This window comes from Pogoniulus pusillus, chromosome 23 (assembly GCF_015220805.1).
Source record: "Pogoniulus pusillus isolate bPogPus1 chromosome 23, bPogPus1.pri, whole genome shotgun sequence".
NCBI lineage: Eukaryota > Metazoa > Chordata > Aves > Piciformes > Lybiidae > Pogoniulus > Pogoniulus pusillus.
The window spans coordinates 11,259,470-11,281,657 of NC_087286.1; the positions used below are offsets into that span (position 1 = coordinate 11,259,470).

A 22,188-nucleotide genomic window follows, 5' to 3' on the forward strand; every position below is an offset into this window, starting at 1 on the left:
GTGACAGCTGTGACCTTTTGCTGCCATTGTACAGGAAGGGAAATAGAAATGGCCAGAGTAAGGGGAGCTGCTCAAGGCTAGAGAAGTACCAGCAGAGCCATGGCTAAGACTGAAGTTTTTGTCATTCTTACACAGCTGCCTTTGGATTTCTCTCTTCATAAGATAGTAAGAAACTCTCCACAGGTCTAAGGGCTCTCAAAAGTCCCCCAGAGATCTTAACTGGACCTGGAGCTGCCTGACAACTGAGCTTATGAGCTCTACCTGTGACTCCCACTTGGTGAAAGGGTAAATGAAACCAAATTAGATCTGACTGAATGTAGGTTTTGCTCAGAGGGATTTTTCCAAGCTAAGTTTTGATCAGTTCCACCCAAAATACGTGCTGTGATTAGACACCTAACTCCAGCAGAGTATGGGATGTTGGGGGTGGAACTGGGGCAGCTGTATCTAGAAACATGAAGTCTCTTTGAACCTCCTGCAGAGGACCTCAGAGAACCTCAGACATCATTATTCCTTGGGCTGAAGAAATTCAGGGACAAACAGCTTTTCTTGGTAGAATTTTCTACTACTATTCTGAAAGCTTCTCAGCCATGGCCTTTTGCTGATTAATGCAGCCTTTTTATCACATCTCAACACAGTGCCCAAATGCAGTGTTTTACAAAGCAGCAAAATTCATAACAAAGCAGAATCAATAAATACAGTGCAATTCCCTTTGGCAATGCAAGCATTCTGTTAAAATTAGGATCTGATTATAGCTGTAGAAACCTATTTTCCTGAATCCTAAACCCCACATTTTGCTTTACATGAAAGCTTTTCAGAGCTGTGGCCAATGCTGGCTTTGAGCAATCCATATTTTTCAGCACATTTTCTCTCTTTTCTCAGATAGACACTGTGCTGACACATCCTTCTCAAAAATCTGATTTTCTACTTTAAAACTCCCCCTGAAACAACAAAAGCCAAACAGGCAAAAGCAGCCAAGATCACAAGGAGAGGAAACTGGGACATGTTGAATGCATTGTCAAAGCCTAAGTGTTTTCTCAGGATGTATCAGTTCTGACAAAGTTTTGAAACAGCGACTGAAGAAAGGGAGATGACCAGCTCAGCTGAGAGAGAATCCACTGGAGTCCTGATCTATGACTTGGAGAGTGCAGGCTCAATTTATTTGAGTCTAAGCTGCTTTGAATGAAAAAGCTTCTCCTGAACTAGGCATGGAAGGAATCCCAGAATGGCTCAGGTTGGAAGGGACCTCAGAGCTCATCTACTCCAACCTCCCCACCATGGACAGAAACACCTCTCCACTAGACTCAATGCCTCACCCAGCCTGGCCTCCCACACCATGCTTTCCCTATCGAGTTGAGTTGAGTGAAAGCAGCCACACCAAAGCAGCATTTCAGCAGCCTGGGAGGACTGAGCTACACATAAACCTGGCAGCTGCTAACAGTTCTGAGCAGGGGCACAAGCTCCTTGACAAGCCAGCTTCCAGTTAGCAGGAAGTCTTTGCCTCTCCTCTGTGTTTGTTAAATTGAGGCTGCACCAGTGGCACAAGCAGGAAGGAGCCATTGCTTCAACAGGGCTTGATCTCAATGGAGGCTGACAAAGAGTGCTGTGCTCACACCTTCTGGATCCATCCCAGCCTGATCTTAATAAAGTGAAAGGACAATTTCCCCTCACCTTCTTTAATAACCAGTTCCCCAGCCCCTGCAGTAATCCAACAGCCTCATGCTGTGTCTGCAATTTCTGCAGTATCCTTTACATAACAAAGCAATCTGGACTGACCACAATAACTCACCCAGTGCTAGGATTATTTCTCCCGAGGCAGTGTTCAGCGCTGCAGCCCACAGTGCTAGGTGCATTTCTTTCCCTTCCCCTTACTTCTGGGCATGGCTCTCTATGATAATTTTGTTCTGAGATCCCCCAAGGTATTGTTCTGCTCAGTCATATGAAAAATAGGAAAATAATGCACCTTCATCCCAGTTCCACAGATGGGCTATTCATCAGCATAAAATCAACTTTACAGCCTAGGAGGAAGCTGCTCCATGCACTGAAATAGCTACGAATTTCCACTCTGGTTTCCCAAGCTGCAGCCGGCCAGAGCCGCGCCGCAGCAATGTGATTCCTGCAGCTCCGGCACAGTGAGGCAGCAGCAGCCCAGCCCCAGGGCGACCTGTGCTTACCCTCCAGTTTTGTTTATCAGCTTCTTTGGATCCACATTTTCTTGTAGTTAAAGTTATCTAAATTAGTTTCAGATCACAGAGCTATTTAGATGGTTCTTTCCCCCCCTTGATCACCTACTCACACAGTTTGTCCACTTAACTCAAACATGGGACTGACAAAAGGAAGGCAGAGATTTTCTCCCCTTGCATGGCCAGTAACATTCACCCTACCCAAATCATTCCCAAACCCAAAGCTTTTGGGAATGATTCTAGCCCAGCTGCTGCCATGAGCATCTATCTTTCCATTGTGACACTTTCCTGAAGGACTCTGAATGCAGAGCTCTGGGGTTGAAAGTATCCTGACAGTTGTGGGATATGATTTGTGTCAATGCTTTGGAGATGGACAGGCTCCTTAGATGGCCTCTGATTGTTTCTAGTCCTCTCCAGCCAATGTGCTCAGGATATGACTTCCAAGGATTCTGGCCTAAGAATTATATACTGATGTAATCTGGGACAGCCCCATCTGAACACAGAGTGCTGATTCTCTGGTGTGAGCTGGGGTGTTGCTTCCAGGCAGCCCCAGATTTGGGAGTTAACAGAGAATGGGATGTAAAACCTGGCAGCCAGAGTCACACGGAGGGAAGGCACAGGTCTGTACAGTGAAAGCACACTGGCAGTAGAGAGCGCAAGCTTTCTGGGTACTCTTCAGCTCCCCAACTTCTCTGAAAGATGCAGTGGACATCTTCACCCCATCACATCACCTGCCAAGGCAATGATCCAGCTCACCTGGCTGAAAGTGGCTCCTGCTTAGATGAGAGCTCTGTCAAATATGTGTGCATGAGAGCTTCAGCACAGCTGTAGGTTAATAGGCAAGCAGGAGGAAGACCCCATGTGGAGCAGACGCAATGGTGTGTTTCAGACCTAAAGGGAGCGTGGGATGAAACAGGAGCTGGGCTATCAAGGAGTCAATGGTACAAGGCAATACAGCATGTTAGCAAGAGATAGAAAAGCACCCCAGGGGAGAAGAACGGAGACAAGCCCCGGGGCAGATTCTGTTTGTCTCTGGCAATCCATGTAGTGAAAAAAATGAGAGCACATCTCTAGAAGAAAGATGGACAATGAAGTAAAATCCTGCCGGGAACTGGAGGATTTATTAGCTCAATTTTTAAAGCAATTCATTTTCCTTTTCAAGAGACTCTTGAAAAAAAAGCCAAGGAGTCAAGAAGCCCTAAATTACCTAGGAAGGCACTTTAGCAAATCGAGGGCTTGATTATTCCGTGGTTTGCCCTAGATTCAGAAGAAGGTGTAAAATATGCAACAAGTACTAGGGGGCTGGCTGCTCCCGTGGCTCCACCTCATCAGCTGGAGCAAGTGTGCTGTAATGAGGAAACGTCAGCCCCTCAAAACTCTCAAGAAACTCAGACTGACCTGCTGCCGCAGTGCTGCCCTCAGCAGAGGTCAGAAATCCAGATGGACACAAAGCAAGAAGGTACCAGAAGATGTTGTCCCAAGATTCAGGACCTACAGCACTAAGCTGAAGCAGAGGCAGAAGCTGAATGTGTGAAGGAGTTGTGGGGACACTGGGATCATGCTGCCTCTTTACCATCTAGCTGTGCTACAGCCTTCTGGGTGACCTTGGAAAATGATGAAGAGCCTTAGGAAGGAGACTATCTGGAGAGAACAGGGCAGGACAACTTGTCAGAACTCTCACAACTGCTTGAAACCCCTCTGGCATTTCCCATCCTCCCGTTTCTGCAATGCCACTGATCCTGGCTGATCTCCTTTCCTGCTTTCACCTACTTCTGCACCTCTCTCTCAACCTCCTTCCCTACTTTCTTAGATTGTACCTGCCCCTCCCAAAGTGGCAATTTAATTTCTACCCCTCGTAAGCTCCTCCAGCCTCCTGATCTATAGGCACAAAAAAGTCTGAAAGCCCCTCCATGCTCAGAGCAGGCCTGGTCCAGCTGGATTTTCCTCCCTTTTAGGGCTTGCTGAGGATGTGTGACCAAACAAGTCAACTCATCTCTGATCCAAGAAGGACATCATTGCAAAGCAAGATTTTAGCCTTTTGGCTTTAATCTCTTACTTTCCTGCTTGGCTGTGGGTTCCCTGGACCTCTCCTCTGCATTGCAGCTGCTCACATGAACCACGGTAAGTCAGATTTTCACACGTACTGGTACCTGGGTACCCTGCACGTTCCAGCCAGAAGTGAACTGGGCTTCAAGTGCACAGCAGCTGATCTCCTCCCTCACCACAACAAAGCTCATATGGAGGAGATGTGAGGCCTCCCTGAGGGTGCCAGGAAGACACGGTGGATAATAGGAATTTTTTGGAAGGAGATTTGAGAAGTGGATTTGACTCCCTCCCTGTATTGATAGAGGCTTATCACATTGCTTAGCAAACCCAGAAACCACAGCGGCAGCGGTTTGAAATGTTAATGCATCTTTAGAGAGTAATCAGCAACACTGGATGGCTTGCACTAGCTCGAGGAGAGGCTTCTTTGTTGTTTAAGAAATTAAATAGCATTCATCTGGAGCTTCTTGTCATTACTGGATGAAAGAAAGGTTATTTCTTTAGTGACAAAGAGATCCAAATGATAAACGTGATACAGTAGTTATCTGCCCAGATGTCTCTGGGATAGTGTGAGCTCAAAGGCTTTTAGACAGTGCTCAATGATTTTAGGCACGCAGGACAAAGGCAGTAGAATCTGCTTAAATTACAAACCAGATGTGGTGCCCTTTCAGGCCCTGCTACTGAATCCCTGTGTAACCTTGGGCAAGCCACAGCGCCCTTGCTGCCTCAGCTTCTGCACTGGGACAATAACCAGTGCAGGAGCCAACACGGGCAGTGTTTTCCTGACCACCTACAAGTTAACTGTATGTGTCAGGTGTTGTGTGATCATGCATTTTTAAACACAGCTTCCTCTACCTAGTGGTGCCCACAGCAGCGTTCCCTCATTGGCTGGTAAATTGATCTGCTTTTGAAGCAATCTATGAGGCAAGCACCTGACCTCCAGGGGTGGGTTCAGCTGCATGTCAATAGGCAGAGCTGGCTGCCAGCTGCCCTGCTTCACCATGCATGAATGAGCAGAAGTCATCCTGGGCACCCTTCAGCTACTCTTGAGAATGGGCTGCATTTTAGAAATAATGACAGACTTTGGTGCTTCCATTTCTGATGTCAAGTAAGGGCTGTCCCAGGAAGCTGCTGCTGGAAAATATGAGGGCCTTTCTAGAGCTATTTCTTGGAACAGACATAAAGTGGGAGACCAAAAAAACCATTTTTTTAAATACCCATAGGCACTTCCTTTTGTATTTCTGATGTTGTTTTTACGATGATAATTCTGTTATTCATCAGCAACTTGTCGATCTGCTGTTTGCCTTTTAAACATGTACTTGCTTTTGTTCATCTTATAAACCCTGCTGACCAATCACAGGAATCCTTTCATCTTCCCTTTCTGCATAGGTGCATCCTGCTCACTCACCCCAGCAAGATGCTGCTTCACACATGACAAAAAAAACAGCCTTGAGAGAACACCACCTAATAAATACCTCGTACAAACAAAAGCTAGGAGTGGAATGACCAACTGATGGATTTGCCTGTGAGGAATTTACATCGTTGTGTGCTATGTGATTAATTTTACATTCCTGTGCCATATCACATATCATACCATATCTCACTGCTCTACTGCAGACTCCACTGCAGCCTGGACAGCTTGGGCTTAGTGTAAACACAGCCATTCAATCTGTATACACTGCTTGAACTCTGAGGAAACTCCATACATCCCCAGCCAGCACTCAGCCCACAGCTGTGGCCTCAAAAATCTCTCTGATGAGGAAGATCCCTCCAGAGGCATTTATTTACTCTTGAGGCTGCGTTCCCTAGCAGGAAATGCAGGCTGCTTGGGACATATTTGGTGAGACGCTGGCACAGGTTGCCCAGGGAGGTTGTGGATGCTCCCTCCCTGGAGGTGTTCAAGGCCAGGTTGGATGAGGCCTGAGCAACCTGTTCTAGTGGGAGGTGTCCCTGCCTATGGCAGGGGGTCGGAGCTGGATGATCCTTGAGGTCCCTTCCAATCTAAGCCATTGCACGGTGTTTCCTGACCAGGGAAGACAAAGCGGTCTCCCAGTGCCTCGCCCGGCTCTGCTTCCCCCCAGCAGAGGGGAGCAAGCGGCAGCTGCGCAGACACGCTGCCAGCCCAGCATTGCTGCGAGCACGAAAAGCCAGAGAGGCCGGATCTGAAACGCAGCAAGTGCGGAGGGGGAAAGAGCGGCAGGGGCAAGGGCGAGGGAGGGCAGTGCGCTTACGGCCGGCCGTGAGCTCGTAGGGCGAGTGCAGGCGCGCATCTCCGCAGGGCGAGGTGCTGACGTACAGGTGGAACAGGATGTTCTCCCGCAGCCGGTAGCCTCCCTCCTTCAGCCGCACGAAGATGGAGCGCTCCCAGTCCTCTCGCCGCTTGCTGCGATCACAAAAGGGGGGCCGTGAGTTACATGGCAAATCAGAAACACTGCTGCTCGCTCGCTCTGCTTCTCTCCCGCTGTTGGCTTGGTTTTGGTGGCACCTGGCATCCTCTGTTTCACCTACCGACAACGAGGGAAAAGCAATGAGCCCGTCCAAGCCAAGAAACACGTGAAGGGGGTCAAAGCTGCCACAGTGCTTTTGGTTTGCTTACCTGCGATATATATTAATGATGAAATGTGGGTCTCTGAAGGGTAACTCTTCCCTCATGTGCACGGATACAGAAACTCACTGATTTCAAGGAGGTTCTGATGCATGGAGAAGGGAAATGTTATCCCAGGTTCTCAGGTGACCAAACCAGCTCTGCTCATCACAATGCCTAGGCATGTGCTTAAATCTTGTTACCACCACTGCACCCCAGTGGGTGTTTATGTGCTCTACTGAAAAGGAGGAGGAAGCACCTGGATGTTGTGACCTCTGCCAACCCTCCTTGCTCTCCCTCTGGGCATTGCTTTTCTTCCCCATCCAACCAGAGCCACCTAGGAGCGCACCACAACTGTCTTCTTGGTCACCTGGCATCTTTGGCAATCAGAAGCCATTCTGAGAAGTGAGCACAAAGCTGGTGTGGGTTTTTCTCAGCCGAGTTGAAAAAGAGACATTAAGATGAAGCTTTTATCTTCACAGTGGTTCAGCAGCTAGATGGGGACGCAGTGCACATTCCATTAGCAACAGCTGCCCGGGAGGCCAGAGTCTCCCAGTCCTGCAGTTTGCTACAGCTCACATTAAGGCTGTGCTGCCGAGCGGCTCCTCAGCTGACTGACATTTGGGAAGCTGCTGGTGATTTCCCAACAGACAGCTGCTTCCAGCACGCAGGCTTGGGGCATGGCTGCGGTTCTTATTGCGAAAGGTAAAATGTGATCGGGGAAATTAGGGTGAAATGATTTCCTTCTGATGCCCCAGCCCTCCCTTCAAAAGCTCGGGGGTCTTTTTTTCAGGAATGGCCCTGAACACAGTGACCCCTGCAAACAGTGGTTTTCCTTGGAGCTTCTTAACAACCCAGAACCCTGCCCGTTTAATTCACTGCAGGACAGTCCATTAAGCAGGGCGATCTCTGCTGGCTCCTCTGCTCCCCACCACTGGGAGCAGGGTGCCGTCCCTTCAGCACAAGTCCTGGCTTTAATGGGAGCTGCCTCTGCCTGCTCTCTCCCGGTGCAGCCGCTGTGCTGCTGGAGCTGCTTGGCTGTCACTCTTGCGTGGTTCGGGTGTTTTGTCATCTCTTGATGCCGGGATGCGCTTGCTGTCAGGAGGAATTTACAGGCACATTAGCTCGCCTGTCAGGCACAGGGAGCCACACCGGCTGCTGAGCTGGAGCTGCCACATGCAGCTCCTTCATTTTCTGCTGGCTGTGGTGGAATCTCCCAACTGCACTAATGATATTAACGCCCTGATACAAGCCTCTGAAATCATAAAGTACCTGCAAGTCCTGCTGCTTGGACTTCAGTGCAATTGCAGCTAGTTTTAAATGATTTGCTGCCAAATCAGCTGAGAGAATGCAAAGCTCCACACTCACAATGCCTGCTGTTATGATGTGAAACCTCACAGTGGGGGGGGGGGGCAGCTTGCAGTACTTGGAAACAGTTGCTATGTAGCAGTAATTCTTTGGGCCCCATTTCAGGGGTTCATGGCAACCAACGCCCATGCTGGTTTCACTGGTTATTGTTTTCACTGATTAACTTGCTCTCCTTTCTCTCCCTGAGGCCTAGGAAGGATCTGTGGCCAGTGTGGCTGATGGGCTGAGTGACAGAGAGCTGCTCCAAAAATAGATGGCAGGGCTGGAGGGCAAGGCAGCTTGCTTCTTCCCTGAGGAGGCTGAGAGCCTCTGTATCACATATGGTCCTCTCCTGGCTTTGGAGCAGTTCTAGGGGCTGAACTCAAACAGGAGATCGATCTCTACATAGTGGCTGAACACATGCAATAATGACACTCCAAGAACATGATTATAAAAGTTTGGGGCACAATGCTGTCTGTCATGGCTTGGCAGAGGGATGCTTGAGTGTCTTCAAAGCCCAAGGGGACCCGAGGGCACTGTGAAAATAGTCCAGGTGGAGCAGGAGATGCACTTCAGCAAAGTTACTTCTCCCTCAGCACAAATACACTTTGTCTTCCCTCTGGGATTGCAATTTTGAGCTGTGAAGGGGAGAATGAGTTTGTACTAAAGGTCCCTGGCAATGCCACTTTACGCAGCCGTTCACATCCACACAAAGCAGTGAGGAGACCACAGAGGGAGCCCACAAAGGTCTGTCACTCAAGTGGTGCCACGAAAGTGTCATTTCCACATGCTGGCAGTGGCTAAAAGAGCAGAATTTGTCCCTAAATCATTGCCCATTATGAATGCCTGTGGGAGAGTTAGGATTTGAGGCCAACTGGAGAGGAACATTTGAGAATGTACTGAATTTTACTCTTGTGCTGAAGTTCAGTATTTAGTGTAAGATGTGCATGTATGTGTTTGGAGCTGGCTTTCAGGAAGATCCTGAAACACATACTTAGGGTCTAACTGTGCTGAAACTCGGTTTTGCTCTCCACAAGAGCAGCAGAGGAGTTGTTCTAGGCAGAGAAACCCATGTATGGGAAGTTTCTAGTACTACACACTACAGTATGCCATCCTACAGAAACTAACAGCAGGCATAAAAGGGAAGGAGCCTCACCAAGAGGCTAGTGGACAAAAGTAAGGAATAGTAGATGTACAGTAGGCAGCTGGTTCTCCTGGAAAAAAAACCTTAACTGGACGGGATGACAGGAGAATTGGATCTTATCTTCTTCCCTACTGGCCAGTAAGCACAAATAATCCCACTGAAATCAGCCCAAATTCCACTGTCAGCACTGCAAGAGGATCAGACTATGGCGACTGTGTACTTTTTGATGACGATGTTCAGGAAGAAGCCTCTGAAAAGGTCTTTCTTGTCCTTTTGTACATCACAAAATTCACTTCTCACTTTTCATCCTTTTTTTTTTTTTTTTGTGAAAGTCTTGAGAAAGGAGAGGATTATGGTTGTCATAAAAACGAAATCTGGGAGGGCTAAGGGTTTTAATCAGACTGGTTAGGAGCTGACAGGTTTTAGTTGTGCTTTTAGCTTTTATTTAACTCAAGGTCTAGACAATGAATTGTTGAAAGAAAGTTTCCTTTTGAAGTATTTGCCACTCTCACTTCATAGAGAGGATAAAGTCCCTACTCTGAAACGCTCCTAACAGAAGTCAAGGATGTCACATCTCTAACAGATAGGAATATGAAAAAAAAGGGGAAAAAAAACCCTGTAGTTTGCATATTGCTGCAACTTTGGCTTGTAGATGGGCTTGTTCTGCAGTTCTAACACCTGCAGAAGTCTGCACCCTGTGCTCTTGTTACAGACACGTAAAAGCTTTGCCCCAGTACATGGCAATCTGTCTCACCCACAACAGAGCCTTGCTAAGGCCCACTTCAGAGGTGCTCATTTCTCTTCACTGGTGACAAAAGCAGGCTGAGCATCTTCTTCACACTTGACTGCCTAACTTTCACATATCTCAAGTGAGCTTTCAAGAAGTAAATCCAACTCAGTGACTCTCTCCTTGCCATTAATTCTCTCTCCTGGCCCTTGCGTCTTGCACCCTGCTGGTCCCTGCTCTTTGAAGCTTTTATGGGACACTCAGGTGAGAATGTGGTTTGTTTCCACTGAGGTCGAAGGCAGTGTTTGTAAAGTCTGGAAAAATGCTTCCCTTTCAAGGACAGCATTATGCAGAAAAATAATTCTTGCACTGGGAGCTCCTAGGATCCAGCTGCAGAGATCACTTTGAGCGGGTATGCTTGGTGAGAGGAAGGGATGTGGAAACAGGAGATACTCTCAGCAGAACAAATTTGGCTGTTCCATAGGGAGAAGTGGAAAAGGCAAACTCCTGGAGGCAACAGCCATGTTTTCATTCTCTTTTGGGGCTATGGAACCATCTTTCTGATCTCAGTTCTTATATGTCTTGGTACAAGTTACTGACCCGAAAGGGGACTTTAGTTTGGGCTAGATTAGTGTAAATGCATAACAATGCAGAAGCCAGATTTGTGTTTGCCCCAAGCCTGAGGAGCTACTGAGTAGGGAATCCCAGTGGAGCTGAGGTAACAAGTCTGTCATGCAATTTCACTGCCAGTGGAGACTGTCTCTCTTTTTCTAGAGAAAAAGGGGTAAATGTGACTTTAGTGCACAGTAAAAGCATTATTCATTTCATTTTGAACACCATCTCCTCACTGTGTGACAAAGCTCCTGGTGATGGCATAAAACTGAGTGTAGCCGATAAAGCCTAGACTAGAAGAACATATCAGAACACACAGTTTTACTTCCTCATGGACTTTAAGGAGGTAAAATCTGATTTCACAGTATCTCCAGCTCTGTCTTTCAAAGGTGCTTAGCCTCGGTAATTCTGGTGGAGGTTTTGATCACATGTGCTGGCCAGGGAAGCAGTGGTGCCTGCTCTTGGCTGAACAGAGTGATTTGAAGTTATGGTGAATGCAGCTTGTGCTGCTCTGTGAATTCTCTTAACAAAAGACTGTTAACATTGATCCAAATAAAATAATAATATGACTGAGCATGTTAGGGAGGTGGATCAATACAACAGTTTAAGATACAGCTGTAGCACTTGTTTCCCAAGAGACTGCAGCACAAAGCAAGTGCTAGAGCTGCTACACTGCTGAAAACATAATTTAATGTAGACTTGAAAGCAATTCAGATTGAAACAGAAAGAATATTGGTTTTGATTAAACCCTTCAAGGCTCTTTGTTAGCCCAGCTCATCTACTCAATATACTCTCTTGTCCTCAACATGAAGTGAAAAGAACTATCACTCTTACTAACACTGCTCCAGTGCAACAGCATCATATCACTCAGAAGAGCAATACAGCCCTTCTCTGACTGATCTTTGTGATCTGATCTGATGCAAAACCTTCTGAAGTCAAAAGGAGCTTATAGCATGAGCTCCCTCGTATTGTTGACACATGCTCTCTGGGTCTGCCACCCCATCTCCAGGCTGAACAGGCCCAGCTCCCTCAGACCCTTCACAGAGTACTTTGGCATCTCCTGAACCTGCTTCAGGTGGTCAACGTCTTTCCTGTGCTGGTCAACCCCAAACTGCACATGGTATTGTAGATGTGGTCTAATGAGTGCTCAGTAATAGGAGTGCTGACTTTCCCTGGGCTGGCTCTCCATACAGCTTGACCCAGTCTGCTGCCAGGCACACTGCTATCTCAGGCTCAGCTTGTCATCTGCCTGTGAAACCTGACCCTTGCAGAGAGCTGCTCCCCAGCCAGTAAGGCTCCAGTCAGCATTACTGCAGGTTGTTCTTTTTGTTCTGTCCTTCTTGCTGGGGGACTTTTCATTTGGCTTTGTTGAGTTTTCTGTCAAAGTTCCTGCTGACCCAAGTCCTTCAGCCTGCCTGAAAGGCAGCCTAACCCTCAAGCATACTGACTGGTTCTCCTTAGTTTGGTGTCTTCTGACAAGCTTGCAACAAAGCACCATACAGCCTTTCCCAGACTGTTGATAAGACAGGACTAGTGAAGTCCCAGAAGAGGCCTCCTCAGTACTCCACTTATTACCAGCTCCCAAGCAGCATATGACGCATTAACCATTTCAATGGTAACAAGGTGGGTGTGGGTGCAGACAGGAACAATAATTTATCTGTAAGAATGCTATAATGTTTTCAAACATCATAAAGGAGAAGTGACGGATAGCATCTTGCACTTTGGCACGAAGTTATCTGTGCTGTTAACACTCACTGGCTCTCTAGTGAGTCAATGAAGGCATTAATGATCAATAAATCACTTCCTTGAGATATTTTAGCAACAGTAAGGAAGACAGGAGATGACTGCAGCGAGCAAAATGACCCCCTTCCAGTCTCTAGCCAGTGAAGGATGCTAATAAGCCTGCATGTAAAGATTTGTACAAAATCATCAGGCTTCATAAAAACAACTTTATGAGTCATATCTAATAGCTACTGAAGGAGAATCAGCTGAAGCTAAGGAGCTCATGACTCAATACTCTACCCTATCTAACTCCCTCATTTTCTCCTGTGCACTGTGTTGGCCCTTCATCAGCTTAAGACTCAGAAACAACAACACCACAAAGAAACAAAAAGTTGGAAGGTCTAGATGATGGATCTGTTCCACTGAAGGCCATGTAACATTCCCCAAGCATCACTAGAATTCAGTTACCTTAAGTGTAACTCCAGCTGTGAGTAGAGGAAGTGAACAAATGCCCTTCTGGCCAGGATTTCTGCGTGGCAGTCGTTGACCGCAAGCCCTTTGTCGTTAATGTACTCCCCGTTTATACACTTGGTTCCCGATGACAGCACAATAACCTGAGCTTGCCTGATGTCCAGACCTGTAGGAAGGAAAACAAAAGGGTTGGGAAATTGCCAGGGGTGAGTATGAGATGAGGACTGTTGAAGATCTCACAGCCCAGCTTGAATGCGGCAGCCCAGACAGCCCTAATGGAGGCTTGTTAAGGTGATGACATGGCCTTTAGAATGTGCAGGAACCTCACGGCTCCGTGTTATTAGAATAACAAGGGCTCTATTTCAGCCTTGATGCTAATTCCAAGATAAAAGCTTGCCACCAAGTTTACTTGTTAAATCAATAAGTACATCACAGGAGAGCATATGCCGTAGGGAGGTAATAAAGATCTCCTGCAGGGCTGATAAACGGCCTGGGTTTTATGAGCTGCTGAAGACATCTTCTGGTGGGAATGCACACTCCCTGTCATGTTAAGTTTCATTGCTGTTGCACTCTAAGTACTAAATAAAATGCAAGTAACACTTCTGATGCTGCTTTTTAAAAATCTCTGAACAAAACCAGCTCTGACTTTCAGTCCAGATTCCTTTTCACCTCCCCAACAGCAGCCATTAGGGTGCCTTTCCCACCAAGGGCTCAGGGAATGAGCTGGCAATGGCAAAAGCCCAGGAGGTGAAGACAGGAGCAGATGGGAGAATGCAGTAGAGAAATGCAATTGCAAAACGTCTGTATTTATTCTAGTTTGATTACTACATAAAAAGCTGAGATGGACAAATGGCTCCTTCCCTACAAAGAAAGGTGTTTATCCTCTGAACATGAGCCTGCTTTGATGTCACTTTGTTTTATGGTCACTGCTTTCATGACAAAAATAACAAGTATCTCAGAAAAGGCACATGTCCCTCTGCTAACTGTGTCTGGGCTAATACCAGCTACTTCAATGGACACTGCCTGCAGCAGAGATGTTTGAGCCCCACTCAGCATTTCAGAGAGTGCTGTATGCTTCCCTGAACAGTACAGAGCACTCTCCTTGGCTGAAAGGTCCATGGCAAGAAACAGCTGATTTTATTCTATCTATTTACCAGTGTACACAGAGTTCTATGTTACTCAGCATGGCAGAAGTGCACCAGGGGTGATTCCTTGTTCAAGGCCCATGAGCCTCTCTGCCTGCACCTAAGGACGTTCATCAATACTCTTTCTCAAGGCAGCAAGACTGACTGCTTCCTTCTCCTTACATTAGCATACCCCTAATGCCCCCCCACCTTGCCCCATATCTCCCCCTTCACCTTGCAGCCAGAACATCGGGCTCTTGGGGAAACCATCCTACTCCCCTCATCTCCAGGAGCTGTATCTTAGTCAACCCATCTCAGTCCAGTGCATGGTGTCATGCCTTTTATCATTTCAAACACTTACTCTATAAATAAAGGTAACTCTTTCTCTTCTCCAGTAGGAGTTTAAGACGATGAAGGGATTCAGGATTTCCTGTGAAATCTGGATTTATTCACAACTGAAACAGGAAGACTCCCAGCATCTATGGTACAGCAACAACCTAAATCCCTCTGATGTTGTTTGCTACCACTGTGACCACCCACACAATAACAGCAAGAGTGCTTGGGTTGTTCATTTTTGGTGCGTTAACTCTATAGGTTGGCTTTCAGCTCCATGGACCCCCAGTAGGTAGCCATGTGTGGACACAGCCTGTGGTGTCTGCCAGCCCTGGCAAGGTGCACATTTGCACAATGTCACTTAGATGTGTCCTGGGACTGGAGGAAATGATGTCCAAGAGTTTTCAGACAATTCTGAGTGCTACACATCAAAAATTTCCATGTGTTTTCCATCTGCAGTGACAAACAACAATCCTGTTCCCCCCACACAGAAAGACCCAAGAGCTATGCCTCACTACCATGGCACTCAGGAAACACAGATGCCCACACCTTCTGCACCAGCTCTGGAATATTTACACCTCACTGGGGAGTCAAGTGGGGACAGTGATCTGTGCCCAGTGCAGCATCGTTCAGTGCTGCATGGTGAGGAGCACTTGCAACACCCTGGCAGGTGCCAGTGTCTGCCGGCAAGCTGCTCTGGTGCATGCCTTGCTTTGTGTACACAGAGCCTGGAGGCTGTGCACCAGGAAGCATCTGATGTTCTTGCCAGAGCCACAGGAGGAAGGGCTCTTGCAATCACACCTAGCTGATGAAGGCAAATTTGAACCCTGCCATTTGAGGCAGCACTTCCAACTCTGTGGAGTCTAGATACTTGCTCCAGTGATTCAGATTTAACAGGCACTTCTGTATACTTGTCTGGTTTGCATAAACCCAATCACTACTAACTCTGATTATTAATGTTTACTTTCTATTTTATGTTACCTGTGGAATCCTTCAAATCTCTCAAGTGCTTTCTGTTTAGGAATGTCAAGCTACCTTCTAAACATGGATTAACTCAACCTCAGACATGTGGCCAAACTAGATGGAGCACATCACCAAGTTGTGCCTAGGAAAGCTAAAGTGCTGAGCCTGGCAAAGTCCCATACTGGCACTAATCTGGCACCACCAGCCATGTGCCACCTTCCTTGCTTTGGGGTGTAGAGCAGGAGATGACGCTGGGTGAGTATTGCTCCTGGCAAGACATATGTTCCTCTTGAGGGGACCCAATCTCAGATTTAACTGTGTACAGGTCACTCGACAGACAAGAAGAAATGGGCATCATTAGGATGACCTTAACTCCTAATCCACTGATTGTCAGAGTTCATGAGGCATTTCTTTCCCTGGCTGCCTTCTGTAAAGTAATGTTTGAGGAGATATTAGGTTAGGAGTAAGTAGTGAGCAATCCATAACAGGCACCTGCAGTAGGTTTCTATTATTTGCCTAAAGACTCCTAATAGTTTTCAATTTGGAAAGGAAATGGAGCAGGGGAAAGAGAATTGGGGAGCTGTGTCAGCATACTGGCTGGGTCCTGTCGACAGGGACAGCCAGGAGAGCAGGAAGGGAATTTGCCATGTTTCATTTTCTAACATGCTGCAAATTGCTTAGTTGCCTTAGAGAAGAGAAATGCACCCACTGGCTTTGGTCACAGATTCAGTCTAAGGACCAGGCAAGGGAAGGAGTCTTTCTGGTGCTCTGCTGAAAGCCTGAGCCTTACCCTGTGGTCTCTACTCGACAGGATGTCCCCTTAGCATCACACAGGGGGAACTTGACCTTGCTAATGTTCATTTTTTGAGTGTCATAGTCCAGACTTCCATGCTGATGAACAGACAATGATGCTTTACTGTAAGATATGCTCAGTTTGCTGACACCAGTGGTAGGTTTCACTTCAGCTCTTCTGGGTAGCTGGAGTTAGATATCCCTAGCTGAGCTAATTGCTGTAGACTTTCTGTATAGAAAATGAGAGGAACTTTGCTGAGAGGTGATTCATCTGGCCTATTTACTTTTGGATAGTCAGGATCTCCTCATGAACTCTGCAGAGCTGCAGGCAGCCAGCAGAAGTACAGCCTTCCACTACAGACAGAGGCTTGCTGTAAGATTTCTCTTGCTACAGGTAACCAAACCATGTGCAAATCACATAGTGAGGTGGCAAATGAAGCAAAAGTAGTGTCTTTACAAACATATTTAAAGGTCTTTCAAAATGAATTTTTCCTAATGCTTAAAGTCTTGGAGACAATTTGTTCATTCCCCCCAGCAATGAAGGACAGCTGTTTGTGTGGAGCTTAATGCTCAGGGATGGGCTCTTCACCTTGAGCTGGGCTATGGGCACACATCAAGCAATGAATGCTGCCTTCCCTATCTCTTCTCCCAAAACATCTGCTCTGCAGCCACAGAGCTTGCAATAGATTCAGAGAGATGCTGACAGAAGAGACCATACAGGGAAAAATATGAAGGTTTGCTCAGCAGAGAAGCTAGCCATGGAGAATTTGCTGACATCTCTTGAACTAGTTATGAGCTGTACTTTTACAGTCAGTCACATCCATGGGCACAGACTGCTGGCACTCATCTGCTATGAGACACAGCTCTACCAAGAAACCAGAGAGCTTTGGCTAGTCCAAGCCATGCTTCTGATAACCTGAACAGTTAACTCTCACTTCTAGCGTGCTGCAATCACTGAGACCTTTCATAATGCAGAATTTATAGCCCTGCACATTTATGTATTGGAAAAGCAAAATCACAGTCCCTAGGCAATTGCCAGAGGTGCAATCAGAAAACCACATCTCACTGCCTATATATTGGAGAACTCCTGTGACACCCAGTGAGCTTAACTCACATCCAACAGGACGAAGTCTGCAACTGCTAATGCCAGCATGCAGCTGGGATCACACTCTGGCATCTCAACACGTAGAGAAGCACCGGGCAGTGTGCAAGTGCCTGTTTCACTGGATGTTTCAGACCCTGCTGGCTTCTTCGACACGATGCCATGAAGATCACTGCTTGGAATATAGCCACTTGAAATCAGGAAAAGTAACCAGAAAAATCAGGTTTGATTAACTTAAAGAAAAAAACACTCAACCCCAGCACCTATTTTATTGGGTTGGAAACAACTGACACAAAATCCTATGCAGTAAAAAGGCAAGTCAGAAATAATGATAGTGTAACATCAGCCCTTGTGAATAATTCATGTGGTGCAATTTCACGTTATTTTAAATGGTGCTGCTTCTTCCTTTGATAAGCAATAATTTTATGCTCTTTCTTTGCCTTTTAGAACAAATCAGTCAAAAGGATTGTCCATTGTTATCTGCAAAAAAAAATGTATTTGGAATAATTTTCAAGGCAGCTTAAAAAGAGCTCTAATCACATCTCATAGCTGAGTAAGTTCTGGTTACTGTTCCAGGTTTGTTTAGGGAAGTAAAATTTCTTGATGCTATGTAGACATGACAATCTTGCACTATTTTCTGTTATCTTCTCCCCTGACAGCTCTACCACATCCTTAGAATGGCTTTAATTCTGTAATAAGAGATAGTCAAGACATGAAAAGGCAGTGATACTGGAGAGGCTGCCTGCTGGAACATGCTGTGGGCACAGCCCTGCACCACCGTGTGCTCAGGCAAGTCCCTGAGCTTATGCAGAGCACTGAGGGGAACTGCAGTGCCAGGTTGTGGGCTGTACTAGCCACTCTGGGAGTGGGCACTGTCCCCCACAAAACACTTCTGCAAAAGGGGTGAAGAGCTGTCAGTCACAAGCATTTGTCTGCCAGACATAAGCTGCTGCAGCTCAGTTTGTCATCTCCATTTTCCAGTGTACCAATGGTGATGATTGTGATCACTGCGGTGAAAAACAGGAGCCTGGGACTTCAGTGAGCACCCTGGCTGCAGCCTGTAGCTTGTCCCCAGGAGCAGCCCTGAGGTGGAGGGGAGCAGTTGATGTGAAGAGGTGGCTGAATAAAAAAACTGGGAAGGAGGAGGAATGTTAAGGGCTTAGCAAGGGTAGTAGAAGTTGGAACAAAAGGCAAATATGATGATATTAGGAATAAAGAAGTTGCTAGTAGTGAGGTTAAAGATATTTAGGGATGTAAGTGAAATGTAGTCTTTGGAATGCTGGAATTGTGCAAGGATTTATTTTCCTGATGTCAAACTGCAAATAATGTGGAAGTGGATCTATTGCCTTTCTGTGTAGAGAGGGGGCGTGGAGGGTTCCTCCCAGAAGCTGGGATACTCTTCCTTTCCTAATGTGTTAGGTAATCCTTCCTCTGCCTGACCTGCCTAGGGAAGGCTACTCTCTGCAGTGCTCTTCATCTCTGTCAGTGAACAAGCAGGGACAGAGGCACAGTCCTCTCTGCCCTGCTCTCTGATCCCTCTGTGCCAGCAGCAAGAGGCAGGGTATTGTCTGAGAGCAGCTGTGGCTCTCCTTTCACAGCCAGGCACAGTAAACTTCCCCCATAGCACGGGGTGTTTCTTTGTGGAAAAATGTCAGACTCTGCTCCAGAAGAAAAATCCCTTCCTGACATGAGCCAGTTTGGAACTGACTGATAACCCTGTCGGGTGCCTGAGAAAGGACTCTCATGTAAATCCATTTCAGGCCTTTCCAATAAGCCTCATTCACAAGGAGCATTTCCTAGGCCAGAAAACAATGGAGAGGAGGTAGCCAAAGTGAAGAGGAATCAGCAAACAGGAGCAAAACTGCTGAGGGCTGCAGAGGAGGCTCATGCAGCAGCAAAGGACACAAAACCTGGGTGTCTGAACCTCTGGGAAGTGACCTACGAACACTGTGTGAGTGCTGGGTCCAGCCTTGTTCGATGTCTTCACCAGTGACCTGGGCCAAGGGCTGGAGTGCCCCTCAGGAATTCTGCTGGTGAAACAAAGCTGGGAGGAGTGACGGAGATGCCAGGAGGCTGTGCTGCTGCTCAGCAAGAACTGGACAGGCTGGAGAGTTGGGTGGAGATGAACATAATGAAGCTGGATGAGGGCAAGTGTAGAGTCCTGCCCCTGGGGAGGAAGAACCCAACAGCACAGGTTAGGGACTGACTTGCTGGAAAGCAGCTGCTCGCAGAAGGGCCTGGGAGTCCTGGTGGGCAACAAGTTCCCCATGAGCCAGCAGGATGCTCTGGTAGCCGAGAAAGCCATGGCATCCTGGGGTGCGCTAAGAAGAGTTCAAGCGGCAGGCTGAGGGAGGCTGCTCTCCCCCTTTGCTCTCCCCAGGTGAGGACTAGTAAAGCAGGTTGATACCCTACATAGGACCTGCATTTGACCACCTCACAGCTCTCCTATTTAAACTAGGGATCAGGAGCCAGTTTGCCATCAGTGTGCCTGGGCGTGCTCAGACGTCAGGCTCTACGAGTCTTAATGCGACTGTAAAGATCCACGGAGACATATTGGCAGCTCTGCTTTTTTCTGTTATTCCACTTAGCAATGATTAAGATCCGTTCCACAAGATATGGATGATAATTCCCCATCTTTCAGCACAGCATGAAATTGCTATTAAGGGCCCTTTTGTCCAGTTCATCTTTATTTCATACAAGTTAACTCAGAAGACCTCCTAGCTTGCTTTTAATACCAAAATGATTGTCAGTCTGGGAAAAAAAAAGATGAGAAGAAAATTGAAGAGAAAAATCAGCTTACAAGCTTTAAGAATGGTGTGAAGGAACTTTCTTAACGCTTCGACAGGAAGTGTGACCAAAAAATTCTCTCAGTATTTAAGCTGCTAAGATTGGACAAACACAGATGGGGAAATGGTGTTTAAATATCCATCGTGTTTCGTTCACAGTGGTTATGGGAGGGTGTTTTGCAGGGAGGACTGCAAGGATAGGCCATCTCTGCACTGAGTGGCTCAGCTAGAGCACAAGTGGATGCCCAGGTACGTTCAGAGCTGGCAAAGACAAATCCTGCGAGTGCTGCCAGCCTCTTCTGCAGCTCTTGGTCTGCAGCTCACACCTCCACCTCTCACCCTGCACTGCCCTGGGCTGAGGCTTCCTACCTGCCAGCTGCACGGAACAGGCAGAACTATCCATGCTCTCCTCGATGACATGTGCACCAGTGAAACCAACTGCTCTGCTCAGTGACCCATGGCAGGACCATGCCCTTTGCCCTCTCCTGCAAGAGCTGCTTTTTTGGCCTTCCGTCATGCCACACCCTGTGCCTGCAAGCAGAGATGGAGCTATGTGGGAGTGCTGCAGTTTTGCAGCTGCTTCCCTGCGTTACACAGCATCAGCATGCTTGCCCTTCCCTTTTCCTGACTGTGTCAACTGGCTTAGAAGACCATTCCTCCCTGCAAATTTGTAAGAGGGTGCAGCAGAGCAGAGTCAAAAGATGCCCAACCCGGGCCTGTGGAACAGAGCTCAGCAACAGCCAAAGTGGCATTGGCATCCATGCTTTAGCCACAAATGCAAAACACTATGAGGAAAATTAGCTCCAGGCATCTTTAAGGTTACTGAGTCCAATCATTAACCTAGCACTGCCAAGTCACCACTAAAGCATGTCACTGCTAAGCCACATCTAAATGTCTTTTAAATACCTCCAGAGAAGAGGACTCCACCACTGTCCTGGGCAGCCTGTTCCAGTGCTTAACAACCCTTTCAGTAAAGAAATTTTTCCTAATATCCAATAGAAACCTCCCCTGGCTCAACTTGAGGTCATTTCCTCCTGTCTTGTTGCCTGTTAGTTGGGAGAAGAGACCACCTCTCACCTCACTGCAGTCTTCTTTCAAGGAGTTGTAGAGAGTGATAACATCTCCCCTAAGCCTTCTTTTCTCCAAGCTAAACAGTCTCAGTGCCCTCAGCTGCCCCTCATGAGACCTGTGCTCTGTGCCCATCACCTGCCTTGTCACCCCTCTCTGGGAGCAGCTGTTCCCAGGGAGCTGGTCTGGCTGCTGGTGACTGAGGCAGAGAAGACATTCAGCACATCAGTCTTTTCCTTGTCTTTGGTCACTGCACTTTCCTACCACACCCAACAAAGGACAGAAATCCTCCTTAGTCCTCTTGTTACTGTACTTCCAGAAATAGGTTTTATGGTCTATTGTCTTTAATGCAGTGCATTTCTTTCCTCCCAGTTCAGAGCACAGCACAGATAAATACGCTGGGCTGCCTGCTTTTCTGACTAGCAATTTATTACTGTAGAACATTCACAGTCAGTCAATAACACCATTTTCTACCTTCCCCCCTCCTCCTCATACTTTGGAATTTGCCCTGGGTGCTACAGCATAAGTCAATTACAGTGTCCAAATGTAACTCTCTTTGGTTTCCCTGGGAAACTGAAATGGTAAGAAAAAATGTCAGAGTTCAGGAAAAGAAAACCAATCTAGCACACTTCTGTTGTGTCTGTAGAGATTTTGTATTATCTCAACAGCAGTTATCACAGAATCACATTGTGCTTTTTACTGGCTTTGTCTGAACACTGGACAAGCACAGATAAATCTGCTTCTAGTCAGGATGACATTAAATGGAAACGAAGGGAAAAACAAATCCATTTTTGCCATTTATGGGTGTGCGTGGTACCAAACACAGCAAAACATCACCAGATCGGGGGGGGGGGGAGTGGGGTTGGATGTCCTGAGTAAACTGTTTACAGGGATCTAAGGGTTCTTCTGCCAAATTCTGTGCTAAAAAAAACAGGAAACTGGGACTCGAGTGTTTGAAGTGGAAAACTTGTCCCTGTCATCTTTAGACACAGCGAGATCCTCGCTACCTCTGGGAACGATGGTGGGGAGCAAATCGTGAATCTACAACCTCAGAGCAGAAAATAATGACACAAACGGCAAATGATTAATCCTGCCATGCCTGGCAGATAATGCCTGGAAATGGTACCAAGAAAAGGCTGTTTCTACCTTTGCATCTTCCATGAATCACTTCACATCTGTGGGTTTCCTCT

The 22,188-nt window shown here is 47.0% G+C and overlaps 1 protein-coding gene across 1 annotated transcript in view; it reads right to left on the reverse strand.

The window, feature by feature from the left end:
* The window catches only part of ADARB2 (adenosine deaminase RNA specific B2 (inactive)), a 276,627-nt gene that overhangs the window by 22,538 nt on the left and 231,901 nt on the right, over positions 1-22,188 (reverse strand). The window contains exons 6-7 of the mRNA XM_064162554.1: positions 12,828-12,996; positions 6,455-6,606 (exon numbers count right to left, since the gene is read on the reverse strand). Of these exons, the coding sequence (XP_064018624.1) occupies positions 6,455-6,606; positions 12,828-12,996 (321 nt within the window). The remainder of the gene's footprint in view (positions 1-6,454; positions 6,607-12,827; positions 12,997-22,188) is intronic.